This window comes from Chamaea fasciata, unplaced genomic scaffold, assembly GCF_029207755.1.
Source record: "Chamaea fasciata isolate MVZ Bird 193981 ecotype frontalis unplaced genomic scaffold, bChaFas1.0.hap1 SCAF_24, whole genome shotgun sequence".
NCBI lineage: Eukaryota > Metazoa > Chordata > Aves > Passeriformes > Sylviidae > Chamaea > Chamaea fasciata.
In genome coordinates, this window is record NW_027094109.1 from 5,453,431 (window position 1) to 5,465,435 (window position 12,005).

The 12,005-nt window shown below is 49.0% G+C and overlaps 1 protein-coding gene across 1 annotated transcript in view; it reads left to right on the forward strand.

The window, feature by feature from the left end:
• Positions 1 to 11,739, forward strand: part of SIK2 (salt inducible kinase 2) — a 34,502-nt gene extending 22,763 nt beyond the window's left edge. The window contains exons 9-15 of the mRNA XM_066203524.1: positions 608 to 772; positions 3,686 to 3,914; positions 4,629 to 4,913; positions 5,759 to 5,922; positions 6,350 to 6,478; positions 7,714 to 7,805; positions 8,239 to 11,739. Of these exons, the coding sequence (XP_066059621.1) occupies positions 608 to 772; positions 3,686 to 3,914; positions 4,629 to 4,913; positions 5,759 to 5,922; positions 6,350 to 6,478; positions 7,714 to 7,805; positions 8,239 to 8,770 (1,596 nt within the window). The 3' untranslated portion in view covers positions 8,771 to 11,739. The remainder of the gene's footprint in view (positions 1 to 607; positions 773 to 3,685; positions 3,915 to 4,628; positions 4,914 to 5,758; positions 5,923 to 6,349; positions 6,479 to 7,713; positions 7,806 to 8,238) is intronic.
• The last annotated feature ends 266 nt before the right edge of the window (positions 11,740 to 12,005 follow it).

The window sequence follows — 12,005 nt, forward strand, 5'->3', positions numbered from 1 at the left end:
CCAGTTCCGACCTGACACTTGTCCCGAGGATAATTGGTTTTCACACTTGGTGGCACCACAGCTCCTGGCTGAGGCTGGTGGTTTCCTTTTGGCCGGGGGTGTGGGCACTGCACTCCAGGAAATAAAGGTTCAAACCCAGGGGAAAAAAATATCCCTGATTTCCTAAATTTTAGGAGATTTCCTAAAAAAACCCACTGAAACCATTGCTGAGCCTCCTGGTAGCAGACAGGGGGGTTGTACTGAATATTAAAAGGGATTTTAGAGCACCAGAAAGCCCCAAACTCTGTCTGTGCTGCTGGGAATAACTCAGCTTCATTAAGTGCTGAGCTTTGATGACATTTGGGGTTGGCCTGGCTGCTTTGGGGGTGGTAATGTTGGTTTTTTTCCCAAGTTTAAAGGCCAAGAATGTTCTTCATCCCCACCCAAGAGATAAATCTTGCACTTCTGCTTTGGCACTGGGCTGCACGTTGCTTGATCTGTGACTTTGGATGTTGCTCCCTACCTAAAACTCTTCCAATTTCGAGGTCTCTGCCTAAAACTCTTCCAGTTCTTGAGTTCCCTACCTAAAACTGCCCCGGTTTTGAGTTGTTAAATTCTGGTTTTTCAGGCCCAAGCTGTGGTCCCCTCGGTGAACCTGCATTCCCCAAATCCCCGGCTGCTGCAGTCTCCAGGGCTCCCCTCAGCCTCAGGAGCAGAAACCTTCTCCTTCCCTCCCTCCAGCTGCCAGGGAGAGGCAGCTTTTATGGAGGAGGAGAGGGTTGAGACACCAAAGGTACAGTTCAAAATCACCCCATTATTTAATTCTTCTTTTTTTCAGAAATTATTCCAGCTAAAAAATATCCTTGTCTTGTAAAAAGCGCAGCAGTGCTTCCTGAAACTTGAGTTTTCGAGCAGAAAAAGTTCCTGAAATTTGAGTGTTTAAGAATGCTTTGAGTTTCTGAAGAGTGCAAAAAAAGTTCCTCAAACTTAAGTATTTAAGAATGCTTCCTGAAATTGGGAGTATTTAGGCAAAAAGCAAAAGTTGTAGGTATTCCACATTCTCTGACTCTCCAAAGCTCTGTCTTCTTTCAGCATTCTTGGTTTATGTTCCATTCTCACCGCATTGCTGCTGGAAAGGGAAAAAAAAAAACCCCAAAAACCAAAAAAAAAAGGTGAATTTCTTTCCCTTGTTCTTCTAAAATCAATTTTCAAGAGCTCTGAAGACTCCTTCTCACACAAAGGGGTCGTGGCTGCAGCCGAAGTGTCCAAAAGGAGCTCCAGCCTCATCTGGAGGCAGCAATTCGAGGGGGGAAAGAGCTTAAAATAATTACATTTACAAAGTATGTGGCTCTCATAAAACTTCAGTTGTTTCCTCTCATGTCGCACCACGTTGTAAGTTGAATTTCAGCAGATTGCTCCTGCCTGCTGCCAGCTGGGGGTTTGATTTCCTGGCTGCCAGTTGGAAGGGTTTATTGCTCCCTGGTTTGTTCCCGACACCGAGAGTGTGGCCCTGGCTCCTTGTGTGGTCTCTGGCAGCTGGAAAACACAAATTTGGAAGTTCAAATTGACATTTCCAGCTTTATTTGGCTTTGGAGCTGCAGTTTGGCCGGGGGAGGTCAGCAGCTGGTGACAGCACTGAGGTGTCAGGGCTGAGCTCGCTGGGGAAAATCCTGAGTTCTTGTAGGACAGGACCACTCAAGGTTCTGATCCCTGGAAAAACTGCAGGGAGCCGAGCTGGGATTGGTTCTGCTCTTCCTTCCTGCCAGATCACTGCCAGGCTTTGGAGGGGAAAAAGCCCCAAATGGAAAAGGAAGGTGTGCAAGAAATGAAATTTAGAGGTAAAATCCACCCAAATCGACACAGAGGCAGTTTTCTCGTGCAGGAATCATCATTTTCCTGCAGTTTAATCTATTTATAGCTGTTCCTTGAGATTTTCCTGCCACTGGTTAAGAGTTGCTGTCCGTGCAGTGAAACCTCTTTTCCAAACCCCTCCTCCTTTCCGAAATACCGAAGGACTTGGAGGAGAATTCAGGAACGGCTCACATAAAATGGCTTTACATAAAACCAGCTGCGGCGGCACAGCCAGGTTTTGTGGGAAAGGATTGTGTTTTTTCCATCTGTGTTTTACCCAGCGTTTGTGCAGCAGGACGGATTATTACAGGAAATACAGATAATTGCAAATGATTACAGGACAGAGGCTCCAAAAGCTGCAGGGCGTGGAAATATTTATAAATGAAAAATATATCGATAACAGAAACAGAAATAAAAGAAGAAAGAGATAGAGATAGAGATAGAAATAGAAATAGAAATAGAAATAGAAATAGAAATAGAAATAGAAATAGAAATAGAAATAGAAATAGAAATAGAAACATAAGTATAAACATAAATATAAATATAAATGTAAGTATAAATATAAATGAAATGAAATGGTCATATATATATATAAATGAAATATTTATATAGGTAAAATCAATTATTTATATAAATGTAAATGAAATATTTATATAATTATAAATGAAAAAAAATATAAATATTTTTTTGCCTAAACTCCAAATAATTTCATTTGGCAAAGAATTAGTTAAGGCACAGAAGGATCCGTGGCAAACTTGGCTTGGGGAATAAAACCAGAACTAAAACCTCAGGAGCAGTTTAGGTCGGGGAGGTGCCTCTAAAGCTCTGACCCAAAGCTGTGGGAGGGGAAATCCGAGGAGGGAGATTCCACAGCTTCTCCAGGCAACCTGTGTTTGCAGGGGAACAACATTAATCAAGTGGACTCGGGCTGGCAAAAAGGTGCATTTATGGAGTTATTCCTGAGCACGGCCCTGCAGGGATGAAACACACGGCTGGGTTTTTAGTTTTTTGGGTTTTTTTTTTCCTGGGGTTTATCTGAGCGTGATAAATGAGCGCAGTGGGTATAGGAAGGGGAGAACAGCAGTAGGGAACATTCCATAAATATTTTATACGTGTGATGGAGCTGGCAAAATTCTTAATAACTCAAAGGAAAAAAAAAACACAACAAAAAACCCAAAACAAGAAAAAAAAATGCCCAAAAAACCAAAAGAAACTCCCCCCCCCAAAAAAAAAAAAAAAAAATCAGCCCCAGAGAGCACAGAACTGTGGGAATAAGAATATTTCATTTTAGGGAATTGAGCATTGAGGGAACGTAAATAGGAAATTAAGAATTGCACGTGACGAGTGTCACTTAACTCGGAGTTAAAGAGTTAATTCCGAGTTAAAGGCCAAGGATTTCCTGCTTTTGGGGGTGATTCTTTGGGCACGAAACAAAGCTGGGCACCGAGCTGGGCACAGAGCAAAGCTGGGCACAGAACAAAGCTGGGCACAGAGCAAAGCTGGGCACAAAGCTGGGCACAGAACTAAGCTGGGCACAAAGCTGGGCACAGAACTAAGCTGGGCACAAAGCTGGGCACAAAGCTGGGCACAGAACAAAGCTGGGCACAGAGCAAAGCTGGGCACAGAGCAAAGCTGGGCACAGAGCAAAGCTGGGCACAGAACAAAGCTGGGCACAGAGCAAAGCTGGGCACAAAGCTGGGCACAGAACTAAGCTGGGCACAGAGCTGGGCACAAAGCTGGGCACAGAACAAAGCTGGGCACAGAGCAAAGGTGGGCACAGAGCAAAGGTGGGCACAGAGCAAAGGTGGGAACAAATCTGGGCACCGAAGCAAGCTGTCCCTGTCCCTGTGCCCAGGTGAACGGCTGCCTGCTGGACCCCGTGCCGCCCGTGGTGATGAGGAAAGGATGCCAGTCGCTGCCCTCCAGCATGATGGAGACCTCCATTGACGAAGGGATCGAGGCAGAAGGGGAGGCAGAGGAGGACCCAGCCCAGGCCTTCGCTGCCCTGCAGGCGGCCCGAGGCGGGAAGAGGCGTCACACCCTGGCCGAGGTCACCAACCAGCTGGTGATGGTGCCAGGCACAGGTACAGAGCTCAGCTCAGGGCTCACCTCCTCCCCCAGAGCTCAGTCTGGTCAGCTGGGGGTGGAAAACACGAGAGTTTATCAGTACAAGACAGTTTGTATTTGCTAGAAAGGACGAAGGGAAAAAAAGAAAAACACAAAATACCCCAAATCTGCCGTGTAAAATCAGTGCAGCAAATTTACAGGTGATTAAACTGATGTACGACCCCGAATTAGGCAAAGTTGGCTGTTTTTTCACCTGAATGTCCCCAAATCATTGATCCCTAAGGATGAGCTGGCGGAGAGCGGTGGGGAAATGAAATGCTCTGCACTCAGTGGGGTGACCAAGCCATCCAGGCTATGGTTTTATCAGGATTGTCTGTGGGCAAAAAAAACCCCTCCAAACACTTCCAGACAAACCAGTGACCATCTGCAGAGTGTCTGACTGCTGCAAGGTACTGCAGAAAGCAGCAGCAAATCCCCGTTATTTGTGCTGCGAGTTTTACTTGGTGATTCCTTTGTCAAAACTGAACTTTTGGGCTGCTCACTCTGAGAGTTGGCAGGAGTAGCTCGAGTCAAGGGCAGACAGCAGCAATTTGTCCCTTGGTGGTGCAGAAACCACAGTCTGGGGAGGAGATCTCCTGCCCCAGTGGGGAGCAGAGCTCCCAGTCAGAGTCAGTGGCACTGATTCCCACTCTCCTCCTGGTTTATTTTGTGGGGTTTTTTTTTCATCCCAGGGAAAGTCTATTCCTTGGACGAGAACTCCTCCCTGGGCAGCCTGGACTCCGAGTACGACATGGGCTCCATGCAGAGGGATCTGAAATTCCTGGGGGAGACTCCTTCCCTGAAGGAGATGGTGCTGAGCAGCCAGCAGCCCCCACGGGTGGCCTCCCCTTTCCTGGGGCTCCGACCTGCCAACCCGGCCATGCAGGCGCTGAGCTCCCAAAAACGGGAGGCGCACAACCGCTCCCCCGTCAGCTTCCGCGAGGGCCGCCGGGCCTCCGACACCTCCCTGACACAAGGTGAGCCCTGCTCCTGGGGTCCTGGGTGTGTGGGATGGTCACCCCTCTGTTCTTGGGGCCCTGGGTGTATGGGATGGTCACCCCTCTGTTCCTGGGGTCCTGGGTGTATGGGATGGTCACCCCTCTGTTCTTGGGGCCCTGGGTGTATGGGATGGTTTTGGGCCTTTCGTGGTGGGGTTAGCTCCAGGCAGGTCTGGACAGAAGATGCCAGACACGACGGTACCTCCTTCAGACTCAATGGTTTGTTATTTTTATCTAAGTTACGGGCTCACAAGGTGAGCTCTGTCCTACAAGGCAAGGAAATGGCCCCTTCTAACTCACTGCAAGGACTTTCCAGCAATAACCAAAACCAGTTAAAACCCAACACCTAAGTTCTTTTTTTATAACCCAATTAAAGATCATTCAGTGTCCACAATTGGGGCTCTCACTAACCAAGGAGGAAGGATCACTCAAACCCAAGCAGGAGGAAGAAGAAGGACTCAGGCAATGCCCAAATCCCTCCATATTGTCCCTTGTGGTGACCCCTGAGCAGTGATTTCTCACCCGTGGATGAGCCTGCAGCCATAAATAATGCTCTGAAACATCTCGAAGTGCTCCCGTCTCTCATAAAACCCTGACACTCCTCTGCATCGGGAATTGTTCTGTTCAATAGCAACGATCTGTTTGAATAATCTGGTTTAAGAATGATAATAATAATGGCACCCAGAGCCAGCAGGAAATGCCCTCTGTGCTCAGCAGCCACGCCGTGGCTCGGATGGCACCCAGCTTATCTCCTGTGCTCAGCAGAAAATCTAATTATTCTGACAAGGGTTTGGGGGGGCTTTTTTTGCTCATCTCCTCTCCAGGAATTGTAGCATTTAGGCAGCACCTCCAGAACCTGGCACGAACCAAAGGAATCCTGGAGCTGAACAAAGTGCAGCTGCTGTATGAACAGATGGGGTCAGAGGAAGAACCCTCCCTGACATCAGCTGCCACCCAGCTGCAGGACCTCATCAACAGCCCTGCACAGGTACTCAAAGCAGAAATCCGAGCTCCATCTTAATGCTTTGGGGCAGATCAGGAGAGGGTGAGGTGGTGTGGAGACCCGGGAAGAGCCAGTTTATAAATAAAGTCCCTGTTCCCCTTTTCACCTTCGACTGGAGGACTTGCAGCCGGTTTGACCCATCCTCGTGGTGTCAGCGAGCGGCTCTGGCAGCTTTCACCTCCTTTTTCTCCTTCTTTCACCCAAGACAGCCGTTGCTTCCCATCTGAAGGATGGTTTGGGTTTGGCAAAGGCCAGTGACACCTTTTCTTGCTGGAGTGTTCACAGCCTGATCCGCAGAGCGAAACCTTAAAGAGCTCCCAAGTCCAGCGGAACCTCTGGCAGGGAAAACCCTTAAAGGGAGGGTTGAGAGAGCCTTTCCTGGACGTGCAGCTTGTTCCTGTTCCCTCTGCAGGAGGAAGGCTCTCAGCAGCAGCAGCAGCAGCAGCAGGAGGCTCCAGCTGCGTTCCCCAATGGTGCACATCCCCCTCTGCTGTCCCGAAGGCAGAGCCTGGAGACCCAGTACCTGAAACACCGGCTGCAGGTACGCCTGTCCTTCCCTTCCCTTCCCTTCCCTTCCCTTCCCTTCCCTTCCCTTCCCTTCCCTTCCCTTCCCTTCCCTTCCCTTCCCTTCCCTTCCCTTCCCTTCCCTTCCCTTCCCTTCCCTTCCCTTCCCTTCCCTTCCCTTCCCTTCCCTTCCCTTCCCTTCCCTTCCCTTCCCTTCCCTTCCCTTCCCTTCCCTTCCCTTCCCTTCCCTTCCCTTCCCTTCCCTTCCCTTCCCTTCCCTTCCCTTCCCTTCCCTTCCCTTCCCTTCCCTTCCCTTCCCTTCCCTTCCCTTCCCTTCCCTTCCCTTCCCTTCCCTTCCCTTCCCTTCCCTTCCCTTCCCTTCCCTTCCCTTCCCTTCCCTTCCCTTCCCTTCCCTTCCCTTCCCTTCCCTTCCCTTCCCTGTTCTGGCTTTCTGAAATTCTTTTCCCAGGGGATTTTCTCTAAGCAGGAGAAGCGTTTTTGTAGCTGTAACTTTGTCATTCGTTCCTTTCCCTAGGAGGGATGACATCCTGATGTCCCTCTGCTCTCACCAGTGTGAGTGAAACACCAATGTGTTTCAGCACTCAGACTGGTTTGTGTACAATAGTATAAAAGGGAGACACATCCCAAAAATCGAGGAGTCATTTTGAGCCTTCTGAAGCTCGGAGTCTGTGTGGTTGTGGTGTAAAACAGCGTCACTGCCCTGCCCTGCTGCCCTGCCCTGCAGCAGCTCGGGGCCCCAGGAAAAGCCCTCAGAGGAGAAATGAGCAGAGAACAGCTGAAGTGGGAATTGCTCCGTGTTTTTCTGGTGTCAGGCACTGACCCTGATCGTGCAGAAAGGGCATTTGGGGCTGTTTTCCTCCTCGGCCTGGCAGTGTTTAGTAACTGCTGCTGAATACAGATCATTGCTGGAACATCCCATCAGCACCTGAGGAGCCACTTCACAACCCCCTGGGCCTTCCTCTTGCACACCCCCTTTATTTCAGACCCATTTTAGTTTATAAAAAACTGGGTTTTCCTCAGTTTTCCTGCATGCAGCTTCTTCCACTTGGGAAGAAAGCTTTCCCTGGAGTTTTGTGGCACAGTCTCTCCTGCAGAAATATTGTCTAAGGGTTAGAAGGCAGTGGGCAGCACTGTGGGTTTAGTGGCTCTGTGGACAGCTGGGCAGTTAGAGGGGTAGAAAACCTTGCTCTTGCTGTCTGGACTAATTCTTTAAGTCAAAAGGCATTTAAACCAGCTCTGCTTTCCTTGCAGAAGCCCACTCTGCTCTCCAAAGCTCAGAACACTTGCCAGCTCTACTGCAAAGAGCTGCCCCGGAGTCTGGAACAGCAGCTCCAGGAGCACAGGTGAGAATCCCCCAGGTGATGCACAAAAATCCCTCTCAAGACTAATAAAAGAACTGGAACTCTCTTTGTTCGTTTAGAAATTATCTGGAAAAGGAAAGCTTCACTTCAAAACTTCTTTTGAAAGCGAGAACAAGTCCTGCCTTGTGTTTACAGATTTCTCTGCCTGATCTTCAGCTCCCAAATTCCCCAGAGCAGTGAACAGCAGGCTTTAAAATACAAACACATCTCATTCCAAACAAACTGAATTTGAACAATGCATGGGGTTAGCTTAAAAAAATGGATAAAGTTATCAAAGGAGATCTGTGCTAACATCGAAAGGTGATAACTTTGATGTGCTGCAAACATTAATGAGCAGGATTGCCCGGGAGCGCTTGGAGCTGTGTGAGCGGTCAGCAAATGGCCAGAAATGATTGTTTTTCTGTCCTGGCTGCAGGCTGCACCAGAAGAGGCTGTTCCTGCAGAAGCAGTCCCAGCTGCAGGCCTACTTTAACCAGATGCAGATAGCCGAGAGCTCGTACCCTCGAGCCCTGCCCTGCCCGGAGGAGCTGCAGCCCCAGCCCCAGCCGCAGCAGCAGCAGCAGCCCCAGCCCCAGCAGCAACAACAGCAGCAGCAGCCAGCCCAGTTCAGCCTGCAGCAGCCCCTGAGCCCTGTCCTGGAGCCTTCCTCGGGGCAGCTGCGCTTCGAGCCTTTCCTCAGGCAGTTCCCCAAGGAAGCGTCGCGGCTGTCCCCGCCGGGGCAGGGCCAGCCCGCACAGTTCCCTTTCCAGACTGGTGACCTGCCCTCTGCAGAGCAGTGCCCTCGCCTCCCCCAGAGCCCTGCGGCCTTGCCCGAGAGCCAGGGCAGCCCTGCAGAGGCGCAGCCCAGCTACGACTCGCTGCCCCTGGCGGAGCTGCCCGGACTCTTCGATTGTGAGATGATGGAGGCTGTGGATCCCCAGCACGGGGGTTATGTCCTGGTCAATTAACACCCAGGGCACAGCGGGAGGACAAATGGACAAGCATGTGAATTATTTGAGTTGGTTTTTTTTTTCTTTTTTTTTTTTGGTTTTATTTCCCCTTTCCCCCCTCGTTTCTACCCACCCCTGGAGAATTCATGGTGGTTTTTCGACCCTCGGGTTGACAGGGGAACTGAAAAAAAAAATAAAAAATCCACCTGGCTGGAAGGCAAAACACATAAAAAAAAGCAGGAGGTGTTTGGCCCCAGTGGCTGGGGAACAGGGAGTGCAGCTTCATGCCACAAAGTCTGCGTGGAAGGAGGCAAAGAAGGTGAATTTCAGAGGAAAGGAAACAGCCCCTTCTAAAATAAAAAACCGGGGAGTTTGTCAGCGTTCATCCGACATGCACTTGGAGAGAGGAGAGCGAGTGCACACTCATCACGCTTCTCGGCAATACAAGCAATAGTTTTCACTGAAATTCAGGGTAGAAGATTTGGGTCTGCGCTGATGGCAGCTGAAATCCTCCGGAGAGCAGGAGGAGCTCGAGGTGGAATTCAAGGGAAGTTGCACGTGGGTTTTGAGCTCCTGGTCTGGAACTACGACGTGGCCAGCCCTGAGTGTCTCAGGCAGCCTCCTCTTCCTCCTGCTGGCCCCCAACCAGGATTTCCCCAAACCTGCCAAGGGGCTCCTCACTGCCTGCTGAAGGAATCTGCAGCAAGGGACGCCTTGACTTCTGTCAAAAGGAAACCTGGGACTGTGTGGAGAGACCTCTGGGTGGGGCTGGGAATTCTGGAGGATCAAGGATGAGCCAACGGAGACAGAAGGTAAGAGAGCCGTGAGTGAGAGAGAGCAAAAACTGCAGGAAATTGCATTAAAAAAAAAAATAAAATCCACCTGGGTGGCTTTTAAAATCACCCCCTTTTGTAGGAGGGTTTTGTCCTGGAGAAGTTCTGCTCGCTGGAAAAGGATCCACGTGTCCCTGGGTTGCATTTAAAAAAAAAAAAAAAAAAAAAGAAAAAGCAAACAAAACTGTGTTTTGAATCTGCAGTATGTGTCGCTGGTGGTTTCTTGAGCTTTGTATATTTGGACAATTATTTAGGGTTTTAGAACTTTAAGGGTAAAAAAAAAACAAAACAAAAACAATGAGCTTATAAAAAGTTTAAAAAGAAAAAAAAAACCACCCCTGTGAAGTGATAGTGCTGTGCCTTTTTCAGTTCTTTATCAGCCTATATGCTTTTTTTTTTTGTTTTGTTCCTGAAGAAAGTAGACAATACCCCATTTATATCCCTGCTGTGGCCAAAGTCCCTTCAGAGCACACGTCCCACCATGTGGGACATGTTTAACTTTCTTAAGTGTTCGAATGGCTCGTGTATATAGGACACTGAAAAGTATCACAGCAATATTTCAGCATCAAACTGTTGATGTGTCTCGAGCATTTCTAGGGATGCTCCAGCAGGAGTTGTGTCTCCGGAACTTCCCAGTCGTGAAATCCAAGTTGAAGGAAGGAGGGGGGATGGCTCAGGGAGAGCTGCAGGAAGCTGAGATCTCCAGTTCGGGGGTTGTCTCTGACCCTGAAGTGGCCAGTGGCCAGGCCAGCCCTTTCCTGAGCAAACATTTAAGCACAATTGCAGCTTCATCAAAGCACAAAGAGCCAGAGGAACTGTGCTGAGCACGCACCAGAGTTCGCTGGAAGGTTTTGGTCTTTGATACTGCAAATCCCCGGGGTGCAGGGAGGTGGATGAGCGGAGTTTACAGCAATAAGACCACGTTAAAGCATGGGAAAGGAGGAGTTCGGCCGCTGGGTGTGAAGGGAGGGAGGGTTTGACAGGAGGCGCCTGGTCCCTGTGTGCTCAGGTGGAGACAGCTCCTGTTCTCTGGAGTCCCGAAGTGCTCAGCTTCTACCTCTGCTCTCCCAGGGATTCTCAAGGCAGCAGCAGCAGCAGCAGCAAAGGAGAGTTTAAGGAGCAGGGATTAAGAGAGAGAGATGGCCGGAAAGCTCTGCTTTAAACAGCTGAGAGAGAAAAGGTTTGTGTTGGGTGGGTTCCCTTGGAGAGGAAATCTGCCTGACACGGCGGAACGCACAAACCCAGCAACAAAAACTGACAGAAACTGCAGCAGGACGGGGCAGGAGCAGAGGGGAAACAGAGTCCTGTCCCTTCTCTCCTCCTTCCCTACCCCACAGCATCACCCACACGTTCTGGGACGTGAGGTCTGTCCGAACACTCACGGGACTGGGCAGTGCAAGCTGCTTCCAGGACACCCCGTGCTCTGGAGACTCTGCTCCAGGAGCTGGGAGAGTGCCAGAACAAAAACCACTTCCTTCCCCATCCAGCTCCAGGATCCTGCACGTTTCAGGACTCAGAAGATAAAAATAATTCCGTTCTGGAGTTCTGCAATTCATTTTTCAGGATGTGCCAACCGGGCTGAGCTCCTCTGAGCTTTGCAGTGCTGGGCAGGGGGAAGCTGCAGGATTTTTTAATGTAGTTTAGACTGACTCCTTCCCCTCAGCCAAAAGCATATTTAACATTTCATGTAATTTCCTTTAAGCCAATTAGGACTAAAAGGCTTCTGAAGCCTTCTCATACAGAGAGGATCCATTGGGCACCACTTCCCACTCCTTTGAAGTGGCTTTTTTTTTTTTTTTGTTCCAATCTGTTCTGTTCTAACGTTAGAGAACTGTGTACACTACTGTTAGAGTAATTATTAGCTTTATTATCTTGTACTACAGCCTCCTTTGAAGAGACTTTGGTGTGATGTATATGGGGTACAAATTTCATACGGAGAAAAGTGCAATATGTGTGTGTGTGGTATGTTCTTTAATGTATTTTTTTAAGGATTTAGAGGGTTTAGTCTCTGCTTTGGGATAAATGCACTAGTTTTGTGAGCTCCAGTTTGGCAAGTTCATCTGTAGTATTCACATGCAACTGATCTGCTGGACTCTGTAAGGCAGTTACAGTGTATTAATACAAAAAAAAAAAATAAAGAATATGTGCATTTCATTTTTTAAATTTCTAGTGAGCTAAAGCAGCGCCTGCCACTCTTGTCTTCATTAGGGTCAAGTTATTTTCTCTCTGGGGCACCAAAACAATCGCTGTCTGCTGCAAAAACTGGATTTTCCAGACTGAGGTTTGCTTCCCGTGGTTCTGACACACTTGGGGTTGTTGGTGCCACCGACTTTTGCCGAACATGAATTTGGCAAGACTGGAAAACGTGGTGCCACAGGATTGGCACAGCACTTTGCACTTTCACTGACAGAAGGCTCATT